The 18,849-nt window shown below is 38.3% G+C and overlaps 1 protein-coding gene and 1 long non-coding RNA gene across 3 annotated transcripts; one reads left to right on the forward strand and one right to left on the reverse strand.

The window, feature by feature from the left end:
* Positions 1-2,218: 2,218 nt before the first annotated feature.
* LOC311303244 lies at positions 2,219-4,903 on the forward strand. The gene is made up of 5 exons (XR_014629737.1): positions 2,219-2,347; positions 2,694-3,065; positions 3,766-3,876; positions 4,319-4,389; positions 4,628-4,903. It is a non-coding gene; the product is annotated as an uncharacterized lncRNA (long non-coding RNA).
* On the reverse strand, positions 4,549-10,001 carry nitr13 (novel immune-type receptor 13). Of its 2 annotated transcripts, none has more exons than XM_084429599.1 (6): positions 9,879-10,001; positions 9,098-9,445; positions 8,458-8,784; positions 8,027-8,143; positions 7,767-7,810; positions 4,549-5,375 (listed from the first exon to the last, which is right to left on the reverse strand). In XM_084429599.1, the coding sequence occupies exons 1-6, from the start codon at positions 9,919-9,921 to the stop codon at positions 5,220-5,222; spliced, it is 1,035 nt and encodes a 344-aa protein (XP_084285725.1). In that variant the 5' UTR covers positions 9,922-10,001; the 3' UTR covers positions 4,549-5,219. The 2 variants fall into 2 exon arrangements, with proteins under 2 accessions (XP_084285725.1, XP_084285726.1); XM_084429600.1 differs by lacking the exon at positions 4,549-5,375 and adding an exon at positions 7,069-7,222.
* Positions 10,002-18,849: the final 8,848 nt, after the last annotated feature.

Raw genomic sequence — 18,849 nt, forward strand, 5'->3', positions numbered from 1 at the left:
TTCTCTCCCAGCACTAAGAGTCAAACGGCTGTTGTCTAGTAGATTGTTTATTGTTTAACTATACACTGGTGGTTTACCATTTTTGGGCAGATAGTGATAGTTATTGGTTGTTAAGTAGTGTAGCCTATTAGTAGTGCAATAGTTTTTATATCCTGGCTAAACTCAAGTTAGTTGTTTCCACATTTCTGTGCACTATTTTAGGCTATTGCATAAGAAGCATGTAGGCCTATGGAAAGTCATTTTAGCTTAAATTGTGCATCGTTACTCGTCGTAATTGCATTTTTACTAGTAAGAATTCAATTAGAGAGCTCTACAATTCAATTCTAATAGCAATTACAATTAGAGAGCTCTCTAATTAAATTATTGCTAGTAAAAATTACAATTAGAGAGCTCTTTAATTCAATTATTACTAGTAAGAATTACAATTACTGAGCTCTCTAATTCAATTCTTACTAGTAACAATTCCAATTAGAGAGCTCTACAAATGAATTTTTACTAGTTGTAGTAAACTCATATGTCTCCATTGACTTCCATTCATTTTTAATTACGGAGCTCTACAATTGAATTTTGACTAGTAAGAATTACAATTAGTGAGCTCTCTAATTCAACTATTATTAGTAACAATTCCAATTAGAGAGCTCTACAATTCAATTATTACTGGTAACAATTACAATTACAGAGCTCTCTAATTAAATTATTACTAGTAAGAATGCAATTACAGAGCTCTCTAATTGAGTTTTTACTAGTAAAAAAACGAATTAAAGATATGTAAATGAATTAAAGAGCTCTGCGATTGCATTCTTAATAGTAACAACTGAATTGGAGAGCTCTCCAATTGGAATTGTCACTAGTAATAATTGAATTAGAGAGCTCAGTAATTGTAATTGCTACTAGTAAGAATTGAATTGTAGAGCTCTCTAATTGAATTCTTAATAGTAAAAATGCAATTACGACAAGTAACGCTGGGTACAATTTAAGCTAAAAAAACTTGCCATAGTAGGCCTACCTCAAAGAAAATGTTTGCTGTCAGAAGTTCAAAACATGAATTTAACCTTTGAAGCAGGATTTCTAATGTGATTTGGTCTTTTCTGTGATGTAGGCTCTGTATCTGTGATGTAGGTTTGTTTTCACACCATACTTCTGTGAAAAAGTGTAAATTAGTTCAGGCCTTCACAGAGTGTATTGTCAAATGATGATGTTTATATAAATTACCATTAAACAGTTATATTTAAAGCGCTTTAAAACTGAAACGTCTACTGACTTAAATGCTCCCGTTGTAGAGTTTGGGAATTAGGCATATCACCGAACCGATTGGTTTGTCATTACCTGCAATCTCAGAGTTCACCTTCTGAGGGCAGCAAAACTTACAAAATGAAAACGACTGGGAAAATATATACTGTATATATTTAATAAAATGTGCAAAATTAGACAATAATTAAAATTGTAGGCTATTCCTACAATATGATTATGTGAAAGTTTATTTAAAATGTTCATGTATTAAACTGGAGATTGGATGGGCAAAATGGTAAAAAAAGATATAAGAGATGCAAAAATGCCTTTAACAGTTTCTGCACTTAATAATATTTCCAGAGCATTTTCAGATGAATTATGAATCTATTTTTCCAGTGAACACTGAAAGATCTGCCACACCAGATAAACATCACAACCTGCTGAACCTCCCTGGCTCAGACGGCAGCTTCTCATCCACATGAGTGTGTCCTTGGAGGCTGCTGGATGACTCAGGGTTTGCATGCTTGACCCCAGAGATGCCCTTAACATGACAAATGGTGTTAGCGTTTGCATTACCAGCAGTCAACACCAGACAAAGGGCCTCTCTAGTTTTACTTTTTATTTATGGACACCCTGTAATTTGTGCAGATATATCAGTTCTAAAAATAACAAAAAAATAACAGTATACTTTTTTTTCAAGACCATTCCTAAACATATAATGGCCTACAACACTTTTTCTTTCTTTCTTTTTTATTTTTATTTTTAACAAAGATTATGTTTTCATATTTAAGCTTTTGTTTCTTCTCAGTGAGGTAACTGAGTTCTATTTAATTTTAACTTCATACATTAACTTCATATTTCAGTCCAAGGTTGAATAGTAAAGAAAACGCATAGCCTTTATATTTAATAATATATGTGCAATGGAAACTTGTGGTTTCCATTGAACACCTCCACCACACTTTGATCAGAGACCAATGGCTGCAAAGATCTCTCACAGGTCAAACAGGAAGCCCACAGCAGCAAATGAGGTGTTATATCATGTCTCATGTTTCGTTATATGAATGTATGATGTTTTTCCAGATTATCCAGGCGGTTGTGGTGCTTTATCTTAATATGTGTAAGTGTTGTTTTACTATTTAAACTATTTCAGTTGTACAGCAGCAGTAGACTGTGAAACCTGAAAAAAGTGGCATTATCAATTTTATCTCTGGACTGTAAAACATTTTATGATCAATGAGTTATGACATGTTTTCACATTGCTTTAACTATCAAAATAAGTGTATTCAATGTTCACCTTTTTTTATATGTTATACAAGATTCAGTCGGTTTAATGTAATTTAAGTTTAAATGACTTAAACATCCAAGTTTGTTGTATTTGAGTGACTTTTTTTTTACGGTGTTCGGCTTCATTTTTAAAGGTACTGAAATGCTTGTGTGAATGTTTTTTAATTTGTTTGTTTCAGATTGTATGCACTGCACGCATCTCCATCAGCCAGACTCTGTTATCACGGTTGAATCTGGTGCCAATGTGACTCTGCAATGCTTTTTCACTGAAAACTACACTATCTATGATATGTTTTGGTACAAGCAAATCAAGGGCCAGCGGCCATGTGCTGTCGTTAAGGCGAGAGCAATTGCTGATCCCATTTTTTATAAAGGATATACAAACACACGCTTCAATATCAGCAGATCAAAGAAAAGACTTTCTCTTAGTATCATTAACACTAGTCATTGGGACGAGGGGGTCTATTACTGTGGAGTGGAGATTTTCTTTGACATTGAGTTTGGAAATGGAGTATTTTTGGCATTTAATGTATCATCCTTTAACTCTACAGGTGAGTTCTTGTTCTTGATTTTTAAACGAGAACATAAATTGACTGTTTGTACTGAACTTGTCAGTTGATTAAAATGAAAACAAAATCTATATTTAGGAGAGTAACAATATATCATGTCACAATATATCGCAATACAAAAATGCAACAATATGTATTGTCTATAGTTCACCCAAAATAAATTTCTTTGTGAGGAAAAAATTCAAGTTCTTAGAGTTTTAGTGTCAGTAATGTTGAATATAATGTATAATAATGCAATGGGGGAATATGTGTGTGTCCTGATAATGCCAAATGTCATGTTACCAGTAAAAAGTGGCCTACATTGTTTTAAATATATCTAGTGAAAGCATATTCGTCTATAATAATTCTGTATTTTCAGCTTCAGAATCGTGAATATTTTTATTCTGGTGTCACCATTGTCATGTGCATTCAGTTATCAGCACCAAGTCCAAGCCTATTCATTTACACCCACAATGTAATATAAAATGTATCATTTTAATCAACAGTCAATTTTTTGTGAACCTTCTACCATGTTAATAATATCGTACCGTGAGTTCAGTATCATGATATGTATCGAATTGTGACATGAGGGTGTCGTTACACCCCCAATATTTACGTTAAGTAATTCAGTGAGCATGTAAGAGTGGTTTTTAGTCATAAAATGAATAAAAATCATAACTGCACTGTTCTGTTTGTTTTTCAGCTGTAAGTCCAACAGAGAGATGGATTGCAGTTGTCATCTTTCAGTGCAACATTATTGGAATATGTGCTGTGTGGATCATATGTCTCTGCATCAGGATTAGACAAGAAAAGGGTCTGTATTGCAATATTTTGTATTATATATTCCATATGTGAAATAACTTTTCAATACTATTCTGAACTCCTATAACCTCAAATAATACATCTGTAAATATAGACCATATTTTGACATATGATGTATGAACAGCAAAGAAATATAACAAGTAAAACATTATGCATATTAGACATTGTTTGGCACTTTCTTCTGCAGAAAGTAATAAATGTCATTTTATTATCTTAAACATGATGCTTACAGTAAAAGTATGAGTAATGCTTTCAAGAAATGACCTTTCAAAATAGGAGTAATCGTTAAATTTTATAAAAAAATAAAAAAATAAAAACTTAAAGGTAAGTGCTTTAACTACATAACTGTTCCTTTATAATAGGTCAAAAAGCAGACCTGGCAGTCCTTAATCACTGATAAACAAAAAATGATTTATATCTTTGTCTATTTATAGCTTTATCTTCCATTCCCAGCCGGCCTCATAGAAACCACATGTCCATCCATATTGAAAATCCTGATGCAGATGTAAAGTAAACTTTTTGTACTCATCAAATCTCTTTTTCAAAATACAAAATTTTCTCATTTCTAGAAACAAATGTTTCGGAGAAGCTTGTCATTTGAACCTGTCAATAACATCACAAAAACTGCTGCTTATGTACTTCAGTATTTTTTTAATCACTGTAAAATCACACCATAATGAGATGATAATGATAAAACAGTAATTCCCAATTTGTATTATTGTATCTATTTATTTGTTTTACAGAGTCATACATCCAGTTTTTGAAGCTAATCAAGATCAAATCCTGAGGGGACAGTGATGCCTAATAAAAGACAATCATTCTCAAATGAAACATCCCGGTCCAAAAAAAGGAATAAATGGCCATATTCTACAATTCTACAACTCTACAAATATAGAATCTACTCGTCAGCTGTTTGTGTAATGATTGTAATAGCAATAATTATTAGTAATATTGTAATAGCTGGACGATGACAATTTTTTGCAGAACTGCTTTATAAATAAAATGAGCTCATTTAATAACGTATGGTCTTTCCAACGGAACTAAATCAACACTGACTTGACTTCAGCTGAACAACAGCAGACTTGACCTTCAATTATGATTATGATTCATAATAGTTATAATATGTTCCATTAAAAGGATTGCAATATATTTTGTTTTGGGGTTGTTAAAAATATAACGTTTTAATGATCACAATTGTGTGAATTTAAATATGCTGAGTGTACAAATTTTTACAAAATAAGATGGAGTAATAGAATTTGCGAAAAGTAAGACACTGCTTAGTAAATGAATTACAAAAAAAGTGTAGCACAACTTAAATTTGCAGTCTAATAAATTCTAGGTATTTTTGTACTCAACTATAGTATGGTCAGTGGGGTTATTGATTTGGTTGAAAAAACCCTCTTGAGGTGTTTCCCCCTTCCTTCGGACTCTTCTGTTTTTTCCCTCCTTAAATTTCAATGCAGCATAACTCAATTCCACTGCATCATGGTCCTATGAGAGCCATAGAAAGAAAGATTCGATTAAAGGAAATTATGAAAAAGTGTGTGTGTGTGTGTGTGTGTGTGTGTGTGTGTGTGTGTGTGTGTGTGTGTGTGTGTGTGTGTGTGTGTGTGTGTGTGTGTGTGTGTGTGTGTGTGTGTGTGTGTGTGTGTGTGTGTGTGTGTGTGTGTGTGTGTGTGTGTGTGTGTGTGTGAACATGCTTTTCTATTCCGGTGTGGACTTCACCCTGAATGCACACAGACTCATGAGGACTTGTGTCACCGTGGAGACCTAAATTGAGGTCCCCATGAGGAAACTAGCTTATAAATCATACAGAATGATGTTTTTTGAAAATGTAAGTTCCATTTCAAAAGCTACTCTCAATGCTGTGCTTGATTTTAAGCTCTATGGGGGAAACCGTCTTTCTTTGACCAGTTGTGATAGCAAACACTCCTACAAATTTTCCTTAACCTCTGATGATGACGTCATTGGAATGCACACGTCAGAGGCTATAAATAGACGTTCAGCCTAGCCTTCCATTCAGCCTAGCCTTATCACCCCGCACATACACAAAATGCATGGATGCTGCTTTGGCTCCATTGCGATGTCAGGACATCCCCATTTTAAATTACATAGACGACTGGTTGATTTTGTCCCATAATCAAAAACTTACACTCCAACATTGGATGTCGTCTCATCTTGTGTATCTGGGGTTGAGACTCAACGCCAAGAAAAGCATTCTCTCCGTCCCAGAGAACTATGTATTTAGGGGTTGTAAGGGATTCGGTCACCATGCGGGCACAACTATCTCCCTCACGTGTCGAGTCCATCTTAAACACCATGATCGATATTAGGCTAGGTCAGGAAATTACTTTCCATCACTTTCAAAGAGTTCTAGGTCTTATGGCAGCTGTGTCCACGGTGATACCGATTTGGATGGATTTCGTCCAAGGGCTAATCCCCAGAGGCAAATAAGGGTAAGGGCACACGCAAAATGCTTCGTGCCCTTTCTAAAATCCATGCTTATGGTGGGGAAACACCCTCTGATCGCCCGCTTCAACCCCTTTGAACCACTAGAGTCAGCGCCGGTCAAGCTTCTGACTCTACAGATGTTTTTCCTTATGGCTATCTCGTCACTAGAGATGATAGGGGATTTGAAGGCTCTTGTCTTTTTCACCATCCTGTTTAGACTGCCCCTAGGCTGATCAAGGCTATTTTGCACCCTCATCCAACTATCTTCCAAAAGTTCCATTTTCGACCGTACATCTGGTCATTCTTGAAGCCTTCTGCCCTCTGCCGTTCATTACACCGGAGCAGGAGAAACTCCACTTACTGCGTCCAATTCGTGCTCTTCCAATTTATGTCCACCGCACTAGCCAGTGGCGCAAGTCAGAGCAGCTGTTAATTTGTTCTGGGGGCCGTAACCGCGGGACGGCCGCCACAAAGCAAAATATGTTGCATTGGGTGAGGGATGCTATTGCTCTAGCCTATGAGGTGTGCGGTCAAGCTTTGCCTCTAGGCGTTAGGGCTCATTCTACCAGGGGGGTTGCATCCTCCAGGGCTTTAGCAAGAGGCATCCCCTTGCAGCAAGTATGTGATGTGGCAGGCTGGTCCTCTATGCACACATTTATTAAATTCTATAGTTTGGATGTTTACGTACTATGGGCTCTCACGTCCTTGAGTAGACATCCCAGGCTCACGTCTGAGGCCGTTCTCGTGTTTGTGCGCACACACAACACACGTGTTCACAACCGGTCAAACGAAGACGTTTTTCCCTTATAGCAATTCAAATCAAGCGCAGCATCTCGTTCCCGCTTTTTCAGGAAACAGGGTTACAGTCAAGTAACCCAAGATATTTTCTGTGATGGGTAAGGTTAGTGTAAAGAGATAGAATATACAGTTTGTACAGTATAAAAACCATTACGTCTAGGGAAAGTCCCCGTAAAACATGAAAACCCAACGTATGTAATGTAATGTACAATTTGTACAAAATTAAATTAAATTAAATTAGAAAATTAAAATTCAATAATTGCATAATAACAAATTATCGGTAACACTTTACAATAAGGTTCCATTTGTTAACATTAGTTAACTATGTTAGTTAACATGAACTATAAAAATACTTCTAAATTATTTATTAATCTTTGTTAATATTATTTAATAGACCTGAGCTAACAATAACAAGGAACAGTTGTCCTTTTATTAACTGACGTTAACAAATATAAAAAAAAAACAATACTGTAACAAATTTATTGCAAATTTTAAATGTCAGTTAATGTTTATTTTTCAATGTCAGTTAATGCATTAACTAACATTAATTAATGGAACCTTATTGTAAAATGTTACCATATTATCTTATTAAATACATGAAACAATTCATCAAAATTAATTTATGATGCACACCTGACTGTTGGGGTGTTCTTTTTCAGTGTCTTTTAGCCCATTTTCTGGTTGAAAGACAAAAAAAAAAACATGTTATATTGGAAGCCTGTGGTATAAAAAAAGATTTGGCCAGATATAAAAAAAAAAAACTTTGCGCCATGTGGTAATATCTAAATAAAGATTTGAATAGGTCAGATCAAGGAAAAAAACTTCCTACAATTGTGTTTTACTAGTCATTATTACTAATCATTTTAAGAGACAAATTAAATCAAAATGCTCACCTTTGTTGCAGTAATATTTTTCCTTTTTATGACTTAAAATAGCTTGTGCAGTGATCACAACCACACAAACACCCAATAACACACCCAAGATCATCACCAGAGGATCCACTGGCTTTACTGTAGGACAGTAAGACAAAACACATTGTGATGTGGTGTGGAGATGTACATTTATCATTTATATTATATATTTAAAAGACTTGCATGAATATAATATTACATGCATTTAAATATACCGTTTGCTTTTTGGTATACACAGACATTCCCCATATTTTGTTAATTGCCATAGAGATGCTCTCTATTTTGTCTGTTTTCTTCGTCAAAAAATAATATTATTTAAAAAGAGCAACTCAACCATTTATTATGAAACGAAATATTATAATGTTTCCTACAAAATAGTAAAATGCCTGAAAAGAGAATAATTAGGCACTTACCCATATTTAATTTTGTCCCATTTCCAAACAGAATTTTTCCACAAGTGACTACAGCACAGTAATAAGTGCCAGTGTCCACTTGACTGACTATGTTCTTGGACAGACTGAATGTGCAGTTCTGAGCAGAATCAGTCACACTCTTATTCTGAGTGTAGAGGATTTCTGATTTTCCGGATTCAGATCTGAACCAGAACATTCTGATATCAGCGGTGTTGTATTCAGACAGCACAGAGCACATCAGGGTCACGGTGTCTCCAGAGTGGACCGTCTCTGATTCGGGATGCTGAAGAACAGACACGTTGGATTTATGTTGGTTGTTTTGTGACCCTAAATAGACATGGATACATTTTATGCAGAGGACTATATCTGAAATATACAGTCACATGTTTAATCAAAGGTCTTATTTTTCTGATGATTTTAGAATATAAAATAATTTAGAATGTAATATTGCAAATAATCATAATAATCTCTCAAATAGACTCTATTCACAGTGTCCAAATTTATTTGTTTACTGTGGATTTTTTTTTCTTTTCTTTTTTTTTCTTAAAATAATGGTTGTAAGAAATAAAATATTAAAAGTTGACTAGGCTACATCACATTTGAATCTTCAATAAATTTACTCAAGGATAAAAACACAAACCTTTTAAAGCTAAATATGTGCCTTTAGCAAAAATTGTTTCATACTTTCTCCAGCCACAATAATACATTGCTTCATCAGATGAAGTGACATTTGAAATCGTTAAATGACATTTGCTTGAGTCTGTCTCAATGCTAAGACGTGAGGATTCAGAAGTGTTGAAAAAATGAGGGTTTTTGGCTAATTTCTGCACCATTGCAACTACTTGTGGTTGCTGTCCAGAATTTTGCTTGTACCAAGAAATTGGATCACTGTGATCTTTCAGAAAAAAGCAACGCAGAGTAACATCGTCCCCAATAGAGACCACCATTACTCGATCCGGTTGAGAAACCATCTCTGAATGTGTTGAGTCTATACGGAGAAAAAGAGTAAATAAGAAAATAATGTTAATTCATCTGTATGAGAAAGCTTTAGTCTCACTTCACAAAACCATGTCATTGTGAAAACATGCATCTCATCTTAAATTTAAATTTAAAGTATTTTTAAGTTTATAAAGCCCCAAAAGACTTAAACTATGGAATTAATTTACGAGATGTTTAACATTTAATTTTTTCAATAGGCAAATAAATACAATTCTATATGCATAACAAAGAAAATTGTTTAAGGTAATAAATTATTTGAATAAAATCACTGCGGATGACAAAATGATTATGTAGAAAAGTTCTATGCAGGGATAAAATAGCATTTAAATAAGTATCTGAAAATTGGAGGTGACTTAACATTGTCTATTAAAGAAAATCATTGACAATCAAGTAACGCATTTAGATAAATATTCTACACTTACACATCTCACTTAGAAGCATGACAGAAATCCAAATAATCATCATCGTCTCCCCAGTCTTTGAGTGATTGGCTTGCCTTGTTAAACTACTGCAAGATTATACTGTACACCTCTGTGTCTTTCTTTTTGTGACATCACAGACTTCCTGTAACCTTTTCTCGAAGAAATTTTCGTAGACCACAACTGTACAGCACAATTTAATGGTAAAATAGTGGATAACTGCTAAATTAAGAGATAAAACATTGTGAAAGTCAACTAAATCACTGATTTCGTGAGAATTGCAAGTGTTTATTTAAAAAAAAAAAAAAAAAGATGTCCTTGTTTCAGTGTAATTATACATTTAAGTACTGAGTATTAATTAACTGCATGTAGGCTACTTACTATAGGGTTACGGTTATTTATGTATTTATGCATAATTTATAGTTATTATAGTAACTACAGGGACACTTTAAAATAAAATGTTACCGAAAAAAAATCTTTTTGGACTCTATCCACATCCGTCTTCTTTTCTTTATATGACGTAAACAGGCATGGACGAGTGGCAAAAGTTTGCATTTTCCCACAAAATCCGTCCTGTAAGAAAAAAATTATGTGGACGTCGAAGATCTCAAAAATGAAGTTTATTACAGCGCATAGCAGTGGCAAAAGTACACGAAGCACTTTGCGTTCACTGGCGTCAGAATGAACAGATAACAATCTCTGCTCAAACATTTGATCACATCCGTCTTCCCTCTCAGCATGTAAATGAAGCTCTGTCTGAGTCTTAAATGTAAACTGAGGATAACAATGAAAGTGATAGCCTTCTGTTCCCACATCTTCGATATTCTTTCAAATAAGAACAGCCAAATGTTAAGGTGATAATAAGATTGTTTGAAATCCCTGTATTCAGGATGGTTCTTGATTGCCCGCTGCCGCTCCCACGCTTTCAGTGATCACTGATCACATAACCACACACAACCACACTCATACAGCCCCTGTTGTATGAATAATTCTGATATTAATATTAGTTGTAGGTTATGCCTGAGATTTAAATGAAAACCACAAAAACATGCAATTTGGTTAAAATTATTTTCCTAATATCTGCTTCTCTTACCGCCCTAAAAAATGGTTTAGTCCGATCTAAAGTAGGCTATAGATTAATTATTCAGTCAGTGACAAACATCAGATGGACCCAATAAAATTGTAAGTCCCACCGTCATTATATACATCAGTGGTCCCACCCCAGCTCGTGAACAGAACCAATCAGAGTTGAGGCGGCAGCTGGCTGAAGTTAACGATGAACTTGGTGGAAGAGCAGGAGACTAATTGACTGAAAAATGTCGGGGAAAAGAAAACATAAATCAGGGTACCAGAAACGCCATGAAAAGAAGGAGAGGGAGGCCAGGAGAGTTGTTGTATCCCATTCGATCAAGACGTTCTTAAAGACAGGTTGTATTGTTATTTCGCTGGGAAAACTACCGTAAAACTACCGTCTAGCCTGCCGGGTAACTGTCGAATACTGATGATGTTACTGATTTATTACATTAAGAAAACACGAATAGCCTGCAACACACTGCACTTGAATGAATACATTTATTAGCTTTATTTAATAATATTACCAGTTTCATAATGTCTTTAATAAAAAAATAAGACAATGAATGATTTTATTTTTAAACTTGACTGCATTCTTGTCAATTTCTAAATGTTTACTTTTTGATTTATGAATTATAACAGACTGAAAAAAGTCAGACTGAAAAAACATTATTTTGCTGTTACTTTTTTTTGAATTGGTTTTATTATTATTTAACAATTTCTTGCTTTTTGTTAGTTTTTATTAATTGCAATTTTATATAAACATTTAACTTTTACAATAAAGTAAAATATTTTTTTTACAACAACATCACCATCTTCTGTTATATGCGGGCCTCCATGCTCATCTATTGAGTATATGGTATTGGTGGAGGGTAGTGGAGGCCCACATCCATATTTTTTCAGGGGGCCCCAAATCCTCTAGCTACGGCCCCACTCCGGTGATACTATTTAGGCCTACATATTACTGAGATCAGAAGGAATTGTCTCTATGATAAATAAGCTCTTTTTAGGGAAGGAGCATATTTAAATATAGGCCTATATATATATTGGAGTGAAAGTTGGATCAGAGCAGACTATAATTCCTTACAGTCTCAACATCTAATTATAAATAATTATTTTAGGCTTACCATGGTGATTTAGGGTAAGGCAGTAACACATGTTGAAAGATGGTTTAAAAAAAAAAAAGTAGTGTAGCAAACATCATGTAAACGTGAACCTTACACCATAAGAGCAGTGTTTATGACTTGAGTTTCTGCCAGAGAACACTGCTTGTTGTGACATTAAATGCAAGCGACCTTTTTAAGGGAGTGCACATGTGGGAAAACGTTGGAGAACAAATAGGGTGCTTCTCAAACGGAACCGGCTGCATCCTAATACATTATTGGCAGATGTCACAGGAGGCTGTAGTCACAACTCGTATGATAAAGGAGATTGAGGAAATAGTCTTTAATAATGAATACAACTCGGAAGAACACAACCACAACAAACATTGACATACAGGACAAGGAATTAAGGATAACTCAGGGCTTATAAACACAAGAGGTAAACAGAACATGTGTTGGGAATAAACACCAACTAGACTAATTAGTGAACCAGGGCAAACAAAATAACAGAAACTGAGCATACATGTTTCACAGTTTAGTTAAGTAATAAATATTTTCATCAAAACAAAAGATAACATGTATGCCTTCATCTCTAAAAAAAAAAAAAAATGTTGTCTTACATTTCATGATGATCTCAAACAAGCTTGGCGCCAACCTGTTTTCTGTTAGTTATTTTTCGTGAATTGGAATGTGTGCAAAAGATTGTGGGTGATTAAAGGGAGTGATGGATACACTAAAAAATTAGCTAAATGAAGGACGAGAAACTAATTGGCTGTCTTCCAAGGATCCTTCAAATTGAGACGACCTTCGACGAGATATGCAGCCTTACTAAACAGCCTTCCATTTCAGAAGCACCCTGTATAGCCGGGCTGTTCAATTGGCGGCCCGCCGATCATCTCCATCCGGCCCAACGGCACCAACCTTCCTCCTCCTCTTTTCCTGGCGGTGCGGCTAATTTAGTTTGATACTCGCTCCGATTGACCTGAGAAACGTTTTACGTGCGAATATTTCAGCAGTTATTATATGTGTCGCGAATTTATGTCGACTGAACCAGCGATACCAATCATTCGTGAATGAATCATTCTTTTGGTTCGATTCTTTCTAAACGCGCTTGCGTTCACACTGCCGCCGGCGAGAGCGTCAAAGTGGCCGGTCAGTAACGGTCTAAAACTATTCGGATTCATTCGGACCGCTCCGTCACTGAATCAACTGAAGCGGTTTCTCGGTCAGTACAGTAACAACAAATAGTTGCGTTTACTCCCGGTCCCAGACACTATTATTAAACAGCGTTGCAACAACCAGTGGGAAGCAAACCACAAATCACTAGATGATTTAACTGGTATTAAATCGGATGAAACAGCCTCAACATTCCCAACAAGACTGATGAGGAAAGCAGGAGAAACATTGTGGCATGAACGAAATTAGAAGACTTTAAATCCCCTAATCACCCTTACAAACATTTACCATGAATGTACTGTAGTAATTTACCATGGGTTGGGCAGAAATGTGCAATATTTATATTGAATATTCTATGTAGTAATAAATAAATAAACATATATATTTACTATAATATTATACAGTATAATAGTAAATATAGTGATTTATATTGCATTAGATTTATTAGGGGGGTTGAGGAATATATAATTAATGTTTGTTATGAAATGTCAGTTTATTTGTAAAGGTGCGTATAGTTTTTAACTTGTGTTTAGGCATTTTTTATACAGTGGGAGTGAGTAGCCTGTGGTTATCAAGTCTCACTGTCAGAATATTTTCATTTAAGCATAACAATTATAAATAAAATTATTATTATTTCTCACCAACAGCTACAAGTTTGTATAATTTATTTATTTGTTCCAAGGAAAATAGTTGTACACTACACAGCTGTAAATTATCAAGTTTTTATTTATTATGGTTTTATATATCTGCATATACTGTTGGGTACCACATTTCCAAGTAAATACCATACTTTTTTAGGGTTACTTTAGCTTATTTATTGAAACTGTTATGTTTCAATAAATAAGCTAAACCCCAAACCAATCCACCGGCCCACCTCAACGTTTCAATTTGATAATCCGGCCCTCGAATTAAGCTAATTGAATAGCCCTGCTGTATAGGCTAACGCAGTGGTTCCCAATCCTGGTCCAGGAGTACTCCTAACACTGCACATTTTTGATATCTTTCATATCTAACACACATATTTGAGGTCTTGGAGTCTTTACTAATGAGCTGATGAGTTGAATCAGGTGTGTTTGATTAGGGAGATCTCTAAAATGTGCAGTGCTGTGGGTTGGGGAACACTGGGCTAACGCAAAAGTGTGGAGAAAGTTGCTTTTACTGACGACACACGCGTGTATACGAGATTTAAAATGTGCCGCTTAAAGAGTGCATAGGCTACTTAAACAGATTTTGTGCAACAAAAAAAAGGTATTCTGGTGGTCTGCATGTAAACAGATCAGTATATTTCTCTCTCTCTCTCTCTCTCTCTGGCAAAACTCTCTCTCTTAAAACAAGCCAGCATGTGACACCACACTCAGACAGCTTTACTGTGAAAATAAATTCTCACTTTGCACAGCTGTGATTATGATGCAACTGGGAGTGATATTTTAATGTCATCTAAATATATTGTTACTAGCGCTGCACAGTCCGCCCTAAAAGTAAAATGAAATCATTTAAAGTAATCATCATTTTAAAAGGTGGCTTGCCCACTTAAGGTTGGTGGAGAGTTCCTGTCTCAAGTGGAGGAGTTCAAGTATCTTGGGGTCTTGTTCACGAGTGAGGGAAGGATGGAACGGGAGACTGACAGACGGATCGGTGCAGCTTCTGCAGTAATGTGGTCGATGTACCGGTCTGTCGTGGTGAAGAAGGAGCTGAGCTGCAAAGTGGAGCTGTCGGTTTACCGGTCAATCTACACTGTTAGACTTTGCTGTAATTTTACAGTTACTTACCGCAAAAAAGCCCAGTAAAATACCATTTATATTATCTACGGTTAATTACTGTAATATGCACTGCATTGGGGCTATTTTTATGAAATTTATAGTAACTTACTGTATATGGGAATTTGCAGTACTTTACTGTTTACGCAGAAGCAGTAGTGCTACTGTAAATGAAGAAGACAGATTTCTTGGAGTGTGTATATGCGTATGTTTTAGGCATATTAAAATATCATATGATAATGTTTTATAGTTTTTTCCCCCCATCTTGTTCTGCAGATGAAAATTATGAATCTACACACTGGATGTTTAAAAGTTGAATAATAATAATAAATAAAAAAACGTGGATGGAAGGATTTAAAATTAGTTCTTAATGAGAGACCAGAGTAATTTTTATATTAGCATTTTCTCCAATAAAAAATAAAAAAATATATTCACAACTGGTTCCCATACAGGCAATATTTTTTTTTTTATGCCAGGTAAAACATTGTGGTGATATAAATGTATTTTTATTTTATTTTGAATATTATGTTATATATGTATATATATAAACTTTGCTTACACCTCACAAAATTGTTATTGTTGCTCGCGTGCAAAGCCCGCGCAACAACCTGGCAGAATGTAAACTGAGGTTTGTGTGACATCACGTGTCGGGTGCGCGCTCATAACGGACGTCCCTGCTGAGAGAGAGTGGATTGCTATGGCTAGACGCCAGCTGGGGTTTTTTCTGAGGTAAGTACTTTTACTGAACAAATTTATTTTACAAGTTACTTTTACAAAGTAAACCATTACCAATATCAATTAAATATAGCTACATTTATGAAGAAAGTAAATAACAGCTAACAGGACAGTCTAAAGGAACTTTACTTAGTTTTCCTCGAAACTGCCGCTTTCATATACCATTAAATGCCATAAAATTGACTGATTGCCTTTTCTAGTAGATGGACCCAATCTAATATTTACACAAACAATGGTTCCCTTACGAGAACGTTCTCTCGTACTGCGTTGTAAACGCTGTGGGAAACTCCTTTTCTCGAGAATATTGAAGCCTTTATTTTAAAACGCATTGCAGCTGCACAGCGAGAACATCATAGCTCGCGCGAGTGAGCCGATTAGCTGTGCTGCGGCAACTGCACAAACCTATGGCAAATGAACAGAAGCGCTCGATCCAATAGGAGCGCTTGGCGCCCTGCCAGACTCAAGCGCGCCAATTTACACGTGACAGGAGAGTATAAATTGAGAGAAAATTCGCCATATGACAGATCTATCTCCTTCAGCTTTGAGACTCACCTCGTCGCTGATTTCTCCGGATTAGAAGCCGCCTCGCCGTAGAACAGCCTCTCAGCGGAACAGCTTCGCGCCGTCGGCAGACTTCGCCAGCAAGCGTTTCCCTGTGGCATCCGGCGAATATCCTTTTTACAAAGCAACTTCTAAAAGAGCAAATCGCTGTTTTTACAGCGCGAAGCGCGTTGTTTCAAATGCCGCTTCCCATCTGCGATTCCTGCGGGGTTCCCCTGCACGTGTCAGACCGACACACCCAGTGCGCTATCTGTCTCGGCCCTGAGCACGATGCAGCGCTCACTAAAGGCGGCTGTCATCTCTGTGACAGTATGCCTGTGTCTGTCCTCCGATCCAGACTCGCTCTCGCTACTTCAGAGAGTGAGCCCGCCCACCTTCCGTCTTCGGCGCCCCGCGAGCCCCATAGGAAGAAGCGGCGCGATCAGAGTATCCCTGAACGCGGGTCCTTCCGGTGCATCGCCTACACCTCCCTCTCCAGTTCGGTTCGTCAGAAGCGACCAACGCCCCTCTGTTGCAGCGGCGGGACTCGTTTCCTTTGGCGGATCTGCTGAGGAACTGGATGTGAACTTTCAGTGGTGGCATCTGAGAGTGAGGATTGGTCGGGCTCCGCGGACCCCGCCCCTCCCTCTCAGAGCGATCGTCTCGACACCAGAGCGAGCATTGACGCCGAACTCTTCCGTGTCATGTCTCGCGCTGTCGACGAACTGGGTCTCGACTGGCTTTCACTAGCTGAACCTGCCAGAAGCCGCCTCGACGAGTGGTACCTGCCGGGGCGCCAGACGGCCCCTCGCCAGCGCGCCGCTCCATTTCTCCCTGTGGTCCACGAAGAGCTCACAAAGAGCTGGTGCGCGCCCTTTTCAGCGCGTTTGCGCTCTTCTTCCTCTACCATGCTCTCCACTGTTGACGGCGCTGAGGAAAAGGGCTATGTGACACTCCCGCCACTTGAGGAAGCGGTCGCCGCGCATTTGTGCCCTCCCACTGCAGGTAGTTGGAGGTCAAAAGCGGCGCACCCGTCCAAGCCGTGCAGGACTACTTTGGCTATGGCCAGCCGTGCTTATTCTGCTGCCGGTCAAGCCGCCTCTGCACTACACGCCATGGCGACCCTTCAGGTGTTCCAGGCTAAGCTCCTCCGCGCTATGGACGAGTCAGGCCCTGACCCGGACACCTTCAGAGACCTCAGAAGTGCTACAGACTTGGCGCTACGGGCAACGAAGACCACCGCTCAGGCCATCGGCCGTAATATGGCCAGCCTGGTAGTTTTGGAGCGCCACTTATGGCTGAATTTGACTGAGATCAGGGACGCGGACAAGACCGCCTTCCTCGACTCACCGGTCTCCACAACTGGTCTCTTCGGCCCATCGGTCAGCAAGGCTTCCAGTGCTATGAAGCACTTCCTCCCGAAGCGCTCCAGTTCGGCTTCACAGCTTCCAAGAGCATGCATCAGCCACAAGAGACAGCAACGCAGGTCCATCAGCCCCGCCCAGCGTCTGAAACCAGCCAGCGTCTGAAGCCAGCGAAACGGTACCCGTTCCCTAAGCGCCAGGGCCCTCGGCCGAAGCTCACGCTCGACCATGAGCCCAAAAAGCCGTCCTAGCCGGCAGAAAGAGGGGTTTATGTCCCGCCGCGGCCGGACCAGCCCCGAAGACTGCTCGAGTGCTTCTCACAGCCCCCTCTTCAGTTCAGGCGGCTGGAGCAGTATTAAATGCAGAACATGGGCCCGTCATCTGTCACGCACCCCTGCACCCAAGCACTGTTTTAACAGCGACCCACACAAAGCACAAATCGAGCAAATTCTCTCACATAAACCCACGGCGGTCTGGGCCCCAAAGTCTGGGCGTTCTACCGTCAGATGTGATTTTACCTCTGGCTCATCGGGCTCTGGCTTGGCAGGCCATCCCCGGAGTCTCAGATTGGATGATGAACATTATAAAGTGCGGCTACTCGCTTCAGTTCGCCCGCAGACCACCGCGCTTTCGCGCTATTATTCAAACCACAGTAAGGAGCACCATAGCTCACGTCCTCCGCACCGAGGTTTCATGTCTGCTGGCGAAAGGGGCTATCGAGATAGTCCCCGCATCACAAAGCAAGTCAGGGTTTTACAAACGTTATTTTCTCGTTCCGAAGAAAGACGGTGGCTGGAGACCCATTTTAGATCTCAGACATCTGAACAAGGCCCTCATGTCACGGCCATTCAGAATGCTTACAACCAGACATATCCTAGCGCAAATTCGCCAAGGAGACTGGTTCTTTTCAGTGGAAAGATGCGTACTTTCACATCCAAGTGAACCCCCACCACAGGCCATTCTTGAGATTCACCTTCGAGGGACAGATATATCAGTACACAGTCCTACCATTTGGACTGGCACTGGCACCTCGTACATTCACAAAGTGCATGGATGCAGCTCTCTCCCCCCTGAGACAGTGGGGAATGCGCATTCTGAACTACCTTGACAACTGGCTCATACTGACTCAGTCAGAGGCCCATACTCACAAAACCTGGCTCCTCAGCCATCTGGAATGTCTCAGGCTCAGGGTAAACTTTTCCAAGAGTATACTGTCTCCCACTTATTC

Source organism: Rutilus rutilus (assembly GCF_951802725.1).
Source record: "Rutilus rutilus genome assembly, chromosome: 14".
Lineage (NCBI taxonomy): Eukaryota > Metazoa > Chordata > Actinopteri > Cypriniformes > Leuciscidae > Rutilus > Rutilus rutilus.

Coding starts and splice junctions, on each gene's coding strand:
- nitr13 (XM_084429599.1), bottom strand. CDS start 9,921: ATGATGATTATTTGGATTTCTGTCATGCTTCTAAGTGAGATGT. Junction 9,446..9,878: donor CATGCTTCTAAGTGAGATGT/GTAAGTGTAGAA, acceptor TTCTCCGTATAG/ACTCAACACATTCAGAGATG. Junction 8,144..8,457: donor TGGGACAAAATTAAATATGG/GTAAGTGCCTAA, acceptor ACTGTCCTACAG/TAAAGCCAGTGGATCCTCTG.